Genomic DNA, 8,123 nt, shown 5'->3' with positions numbered 1-8,123 from the left:
TGCACACACACAGACACACACATTCTCACACACACACACGCGCGCGCGTGCATGTGCACACACTCTCATGAACGCACACACTCTCATGAACGCACAAACACACACACACACACACACACACACACACACACACACACACACACACACGCACACACATGCACTCGCGTACAACCCCCCCCCCCCCCCCCCCCCCCCGCCCACACACACACACACACACACACACACACACACACACACACACACACTTGTTTAACTCTAAACGTTGTGTACTTATCTGTTATAGTCACGTGCGCGCACACACACTCTCACAACGCACAATAACCAATAACAATGGCCAGTAACATGAAATTGTCTCGATATATTGATTTAGATTTTACCATTGATTGTACCATACTACATTATACATATTGGTTTCAGTATACTGCGTATATAGCAAGGGTCTTCAACAGGGGGGTCTGGGACCCCTAGGGGGTCCTCAGAGTTACTACAGGGGGTCCTCCACATCTTTGTGTGATAGAAGCTTTTTTCTCCTTTTTATATTAACCCTAATGTCCATATTCTGAGAATGTCAGACGAAAACAGCAGATCTACAAGCTCACAACGCCTCCCAGCGCGAGGCGTTGTGAGCTTGTAGATCGGCTATTTTCGGCAAAGAGGTTTGGTGTAGAGGGGAAAAAGAGCAGACTAAGTACAGAGTGAAAGGTCAAGTTTATTAAGTATTGACGGTTCAAGTGGTTAAATATCTGAAAACACAACTTGACATCAATCCAAAATACACTGATGATTGTGCTGTCAAACAATGAAACTATATGGAATCTATGAACAGGTTGTGGGGGTCCCCCCGCTTCATTTCTCTCTCAGCTAAGGGGTCCCTGCTTCATCTCTCTCTCAGCTAAGGGGTCCCTGCTTCATCTCTCTCTCAACTAAGGGGTCCTTGGCCTGAAAACATTGAAGACCCCTGCTATATAGTTTAAATACTGGTGGTAGACTATACTGAGATTGACGATCAAATGTTTTTTTTTTTTTTTTGTTTTAGTTTTTATTAGTAGCCAATTATATGTCATACATAAAGCACATGGTCTGCCCAGCGTGGCAGAGATAGAACTGTTACTGTAACTGTAGGCCCCTTTTGTTTATAAACTCAGTTGAAAGTCATATTTCTGCTGACATGTGACGTTTTTGTGGGACATTATATTTATTTTCATTCATACACAGCACATGTACTGTACATTCTAAAAAAAAAAGGAATTGAAAGTAATTCAATTTAATACTTTTTAAATTTTGCTGTAATTAAGTGTGCCTGCCATGCAATGGCAAAACACTTATTGTAATCTGCCATAGTTACGGTAGTTAATTAATAAACTTCCCGCTAATTTCGGCACGTAATAACTGCCGCACGATTAATGCCACCCCCGCAATATACACATCAAAACGTGCGGCTCGGCCGGGAATGGTGTGCTTTAACTTTTCTTTTTGATCCGCGTTTCCATGGCGACGTAATTCCCAAAAAACAATGCCAAAAAAACCATTGACTTTGAATGGGGGACAAAAAAAAAAAAAAAAAGAAAGTTGGCGCCACATTACTCTGGCATACTTTTGCCTAGCAACGTGATTTAAACTTTAAAATTGCTCACACGACTTTGGCCTTTTTCCGGCCAATAGGGACGAGCTGTAATTGATTAAGCCCCGCCCCCTCTGTATTCCTATTGGCTGGGCTTTAAACAGCCATAACTCCAGTTCACAGCATGGTACCGTCTTGAAACTTGGTGTCTGGACTTAAACGGCCAATAGGGATGTATTACTTAAGCCCCGCCCCCTCTTAAGCCCTGCCCCTATTTTCCTATTGGCTGAGCTTTAAACAGCTATAACTCCAGTTTGCAAATGCTGATGCTAATGTTACATTTATTTATGCTAATGCTAAAATGCCTAATGTTACAAATTCTAATATTAAAATGCTAATGCACACACTTAGCGAGCTGCAGGCACACTTAAAATTTCATAGGAATTTTCTTTTCTAGTTTAGCAAATTACATTTTCTCTTAGGGGTAACAATGTAATTGGATCAATTACTGCCATAACATGTAATTCTACAAATTGCGTGCGGCACACTTCTCCACTAGTCTTAGTTCTACTGGATCTCTTCTCCACTAGTCTTAGTTCTACTGGATCTCTTCTTCTCCTCTAGTCTTAGTTCTACTGGATCTCTTCTCGCTAGTCTTAGTTCTACTGGATCTCTTCTCCTCTAGTCTTAGTTCTACTGGATCTCTTCTCCTCTAGTCTTAGTTCTACTGGATCTCTTCTCCTCTAGTCTTAGTTCTACTGGATCTCTTCTCCGCTAGTCTTAGTTCTACTGGATCTCTTCTCCGCTAGTCTTAGTTCTACTGGATCTCTTCTCCACTAGTCTTAGTTCTACTGGATCTCTTCTCCTCTAGTCTTAGTTCTACTGGATCTCTTCTCCTCTAGTCTCTTCTCCTCTAGTCTTAGTTCTACTGGATCTCTTCTCCGCTAGTCTTAGTTCTACTGGATCTCTTCTCCTCTAGTCTTAGTTCTACTGGATCTCTTCTCCGCTAGTCTTAGTTCTACTGGATCTCTTCTCCGCTAGTCTTAGTTCTACTGGATCTCTTCTCCGCTAGTCTTAGTTTTACTGGATCTCTTCTCCGCTAGTCTTAGTTCTACTGGATCTCTTCTCCGCTAGTCTTAGTTCTACTGGATCTCTTCTCCTCTAGTCTTAGTTCTACTGGATCTCTTCTTCTCCACTAGTCTTAGTTCTACTGGAACTCTTCTCCGCTAGTCTTAGTTCTACTGGATCTCTTCTCTACTAGTCTTAGTTCTACTGGATCTCTTCTCCTCTAGTCTTAGTTCTACTGGATCTCTTCTTCTCCACTAGTCTTAGTTCTACTGGATCTCTTCTCCTCTAGTCTTAGTTCTACTGGATCTCTTCTTCTCCACTAGTCTTAGTTCTACTGGATCTCTTATCCGCTAGTCTTAGTTCTACTGGATCTCTTCTTCTCTACTAGTCTTAGTTCTACTGGATCTCTTCTTCTCTACTAGTCTTAGTTCTACTGGATCTCTTCTCCTCTAGTCTTAGTTCTACTGGATCTCTTCTTCTCTACTAGTCTTAGTTCTACTGGATCTCTTCTTCTCTACTAGTCTTAGTTCTACTGGATCTCTTCTCCTCTAGTCTTAGTTCTACTGGATCTCTTCTTCTCCACTAGTCTTAGTTCTACTGGATCTCTTCTCCTCTAGTCTTAGTTCTACTGGATCTCTTCTTCTCCACTAGTCTTAGTTCTACTGGATCTCTTCTTCTCCACTAGTCTTAGTTCTACTGGATCTCTTCTTCTCTACTAGTCTTAGTTCTACTGGATCTCTTCTTCTCTACTAGTCTTAGTTCTACTGGTTCTCTTCTCCTCTAGTCTTAGTTCTACTGGATCTCTTCTTCTCCACTAGTCTTAGTTCTACTGGATCTCTTCTCCGCTAGTCTTAGTTCTACTCGATCTCTTCTCTACTAGTCTTAGTTCTACTGGATCTCTTCTTCTCCACTAGTCTTAGTTCTACTGGATCTCTTCTCCTCTAGTCTTAGTTCTACTGGATCTCTTCTTCTCCACTAGTCTTAGTTCTACTGGATCTCTTATCCGCTAGTCTTAGTTCTACTGGATCTCTTCTTCTCTACTAGTCTTAGTTCTACTGGATCTCTTCTCCACTAGTCTTAGTTCTACTGGATCTCTTCTTCTCCACTAGTCTTAGTTCTACTGGATCTCTTCTCCACTAGTCTTAGTTCTACTGGATCTCTTCTTATCCGCTAGTCTTAGTTCTACTGGATCTCTTCTTCTCTACTAGTCTTAGTTCTACTGGATCTCTTCTCCTCTAGTCTTAGTTCTACTGGATCTCTTCTTCTCCACTAGTCTTAGTTCTACTGGATCTCTTCTCCACTAGTCTTAGTTCTACTGGATCTCTTCTCCACTAGTCTTAGTTCTACTGGATCTCTTCTTCTCCCCTAGTCTTAGTTCTACTGGATCTCTTATCCACTAGTCTTAGTTCTACTGGATCTCGTCTAGAGGGCTCCGAGGCGGGGAGAGAGCGAGACGCCGGCCGTCTCCCAGAATTTAGTGTTGTTGCCATTTCAATAAAAGCATAAACAAACATATTCACATGAACAATATTGTTTAACAAGCAGATATGTGTGGAAATATAATTTTTAAATACACAGATTTATATATAAAAGACATTTTCGTGTCGAGTCCTTGTTTGTACACAGTTCTGTACGAGTAGAGGAAGTTTATCATGCGGCTGCCGTACATGAAGTGGATTCCAGACTGATACTTTTAACTTATGTAAAACATTGATTGGGGTACTTTTTCCACCATTGGAAAAATTGCAGCATCTTATCTTATTGATAGGAAATTGGTAGAATTATACTTTAGTCGTTATTTTTGTCTCAGATCTGTTTAGAGGAGAAGGCCTTATGCACACCTACAGGGACAGGTGCGTTGGAACGGTGACAATGATGAATGGAAAAGAAGAGTCCCGCACACTGTCTTCACTCACAATAGATTTAATACAACGTTTCGGTCGTTCAGACCTTCATCAGGCATAAAGAAGCAAGATGGCACTGAGCCAACATATATAGTCCAACAAGGATGGTGGGGGCCAATCAGAGCCCCACACCACTCTGATACCTAGGCTGAGAGGCGGCCTTTACAGGTGGGTGCACAAGGTAGTTTTGCCCACAGTAAAAAGTGCTATTCTGAGAGGACAATATCATAGCCACAAATAATTCATAAAAATTACATTAAATTAGTCAATCAAGAAGGTAATACAATCAAGAATAAAAAATCAAGAGTAAAACCTTTTTCAGTCTACAAGGGAAGCAGGATATAACAAAAAGATTAATCAATATCAGTGAACATTATCCATATGTGCTTGGGATCGGACCAAATAAAATTACAGGAGTAAGGGTCAGAATCGCAAGTGCCATATATGGACATCACACAAAAAGGTATTAAAAACATTCTCAACACCTATATAGAAAAAAGAGAAATGTTAGAAAATCACAACATCACATTTAATAGCAGTTCATCGTTTAGACCTTTAGGAGCTAAGGTATTGCAGGTGAAAATCCAGAAGGCCTCCCTTCTCTTTAATAGTAGGTCATGGTTTCCCCCTCTAGGTGGCAAAGAAACCACCTCCATTCCAACAAAGCGTAAAGCGGAAATGTCATGTTTCATGTCATTAAAATGAACGGCCACAGGATAATCCCTGTCATTCCTACGGATGGAGCTTTTATGCTCGCTGATGCGTGTTTTGAGTTTTCTGGTGGTCTTGCCAATATAGGCCAGACCACAGGGGCATCGTAACATATAAATCACGTGTGTGGAAGCACAGGTGATTATACTTTTAATAGGGAATGATTTGCCGGTTAAAGGATGATAAAAGACTGATGCTTTGTTGGTATTGTTACATTGTGCACAATGACCACAAGGATAATTGCCGTTCGGAATGGGGCTGAGTAGGGTCTGTGTCAGTTGCGCTGGTCTGCCACTAGAAAAGTGTGCTTTTATGAGAGAATCTCTAATATTTCTCCCACGTTTGTTAACAAAAAGGGGGGGAAATTTAAATGTGTGTGTTAATTCAGGATCAGACTGTAACAGATGCCAGTGTTTCTTAAAAACTGATCGGATGTGATGGGAGTGTGGGGAATGAGTAGTAATACAGGTGACTGAAAAGTTCTTATCCTGTTTCTTACTCTTTTTAAGTAATTCAGTCCGGGGTTTGTCTAAAGCTGCAGTGAACCCCTGTTCAACCCATTCTGAGGGGTAGCCCCTTTGAGCAAATCTGTGCTTCATTTCGACAGATTTGCTCAAGTAGTCATCTGTGGTGTGACATATTCTCCGGAGTCTATAGAATTGGCTTTTGGGCAAACCTCTCTTTAGAGTAGTTGGGTGTGCGCTGTTGGCCAGCAATAAAGTGTTCCTATCTGTCTCCTTTCTATAAAGAGTGGTAGATAGGCCGCCATTGTCAATGTTAACCCACATATCCAAAAAATGTACCTTTTCATGGCTGAAGTCACAAGTGAAAACCAAATGTCTCTTAAAGCTATTTAGTAAATCTATAAAGCTATGTAACTCCTCTATGGTACCCTGGAAAATGCAGAAAATGTCATCAATATATCTGTAATATTTTAGAATTCGTGGGAGGAACACATTCTTCTCTGAGTTGAAGACATAGTTATTCTCAAATGAACCCATAAATAAGTTTGCATAATTAGGCGCACAAATAGTGCCCATACTGACCCCAGAGGTCTGTAAATAAAAATCACCATCAAAACAAAAATAATTGTACTCCATAACAAAGGTGGCTAAATCAGCAATAAATTTGTTAGGAGGATTAACAGTCTGGTCCCGGTTGTTTAGAAACTGATTCAGGGCTTCTAAGCCTTCTGCATGTGGTATGTTCGTATACAGGCTAGTGATGTCCAAAGTAAGCAAAAAAGTATCACTGGGAAGATCAGTTACAGAAGACAGTTTATTAATAAAGTCAGTAGAATCCTTAATATATGCCGGCAAGGCATGAACAAAAGGCTTGATGAAAAAATCAACATAAGCCGATAGAGGAGATAATAATGAATCCGTCTGTGCCACGATAGGGCGTCCAGGAGGATTTATTAAGGATTTGTGTATTTTGGGGAGTGTGTAAAAAACAGGTCTAATGGGGTGTTGGCAATGCAGAAAATCAAATTCAGATTTAGTTATCCATCCCCTCTCTTTAGCAGTTTCCAAAAAAGTGACAATTTCTTTTTGGAAATCAACAGTAGGGTCACCCTTAAGTTTGCGGTAAAACAGTGTGTTGGACAATTGGGACAAAATCTCAGTTTTATATTTAGCAGTGTCTTGAATGACTATAGCCCCTCCTTTGTCTGCAGGTTTAATTACAATCTCTTTTTCAGTTGTCAAAATATCAAGTTCTTGCTTTTCTGCTTTGGATAAATTATGTAAAATACGGTTAGGCTGCTCATGTATTTTCATAATATCTTGCTCGACAATCCTGCAAAAAGTGTTAATAGAGGGGTTAATTGTAAAGGGACAAAAAGTACTTTTTCGTTTGAAAGGAGTGGTGGAAAGGTCTGTGGTGGTGTTGGCAGAATCTGTATTCTTAGAGAAAAATTGTCTTAATTTGATTTGCCTAAAACATTTAAATAAGTCCACCTTTAAACCAAACATATTGACACCACTTGAAGGTACAAACGAAAGTCCCTTGGAAAGAAGAGACAACTGAGTGTCTGTCAGTTCTTTGGAAGAAATATTTATTACCGTCTCTTCGCATTGCTGTTGCGCATCCATGGCCGTTGGTTTGTGCTTGGATGTGCGTTTACCCCGTCGGCACCTCTTCTTGGGTAGTGATGCCGGCGCGTGGATAAAAAAGGAGCGTTGCTCGTCGATTGTGAGGATGAGTCACTATCAAAAGTGAAGTCGCTTTCCATCGATGAGTCGCCCCTCCGGTCATTTTTCCGCTGGGGTTTGGGTTTGGCCCGCTGTGTGGGCGGCGGTACTGGTGGCTTCGGTGCGCGTCTTGGTGCGTCGGATGAAGGTGAAGGCCGTTGTTCCTGTTGTTCCGTTGTCTGTATCTCCCAGTCGTACACTTCGTGGTTCTGATAATCCTCGATGTCTCTCTTGTATTTCTTGAGTTTGATGACTTGTAGTTTATTCTTGTATTTCGCAACTGAGTCTTTGATTGATTGATCCACAGATGCGTAATCGTCACCAAACTGTGTCTTAAGGAGATCTTCCTGAGTGTTGATTTCTGCTCGTCTCAGATCTGTTGAAATAGACAGCACTGCCTATATTGACAATAACACTGCTTGGCACCAGTGTGAGTCTGACTACAAAATTACATCACAGCTTAAGAACTGAATTCATTACCTATTCATTACTGCTGCAAAGAAACAGCTTTATCTCAGAATCTTTCTCCAAAAATGCTTCGTTCGCAGATAAACACTTTTTTCATGGTGGCACTGGGCCGCGACGGTCGGCCGCAGATTTTATTTTTTTATTTTTTATTTTTTTTATTCTGTGTGAAAGCAAACATCCCGGTCTACATCCGGATTGGACACGAGCGTGGCTTCTGGG

General features: G+C 41.0%; 1 protein-coding gene across 1 annotated transcript in view; it reads right to left on the bottom strand.

Moving 5' to 3' along the window:
• Positions 1-7,337, bottom strand: part of LOC308288950 (uncharacterized protein) — a gene marked incomplete at its 5' end in the record, with an annotated part of 22,915 nt that extends 15,578 nt beyond the window's left edge. Inside the window, one exon of the mRNA XM_080730423.1 lies at positions 7,308-7,337. Within this exon, the coding sequence (XP_080586549.1) occupies positions 7,308-7,337 (30 nt within the window). The remainder of the gene's footprint in view (positions 1-7,307) is intronic.
• Between the last annotated feature and the right edge of the window lie 786 nt (positions 7,338-8,123).

This window comes from Nannobrachium achirus (genome assembly GCF_963921795.1).
Source record: "Nannobrachium achirus genome assembly, chromosome: 7".
In the NCBI taxonomy this organism is placed as follows: Eukaryota; Metazoa; Chordata; class Actinopteri; order Myctophiformes; family Myctophidae; genus Nannobrachium; species Nannobrachium achirus.
Note: the sequence above shows the minus strand (reverse complement) of the source record. Positions and strands in the feature narration are given on the sequence as shown.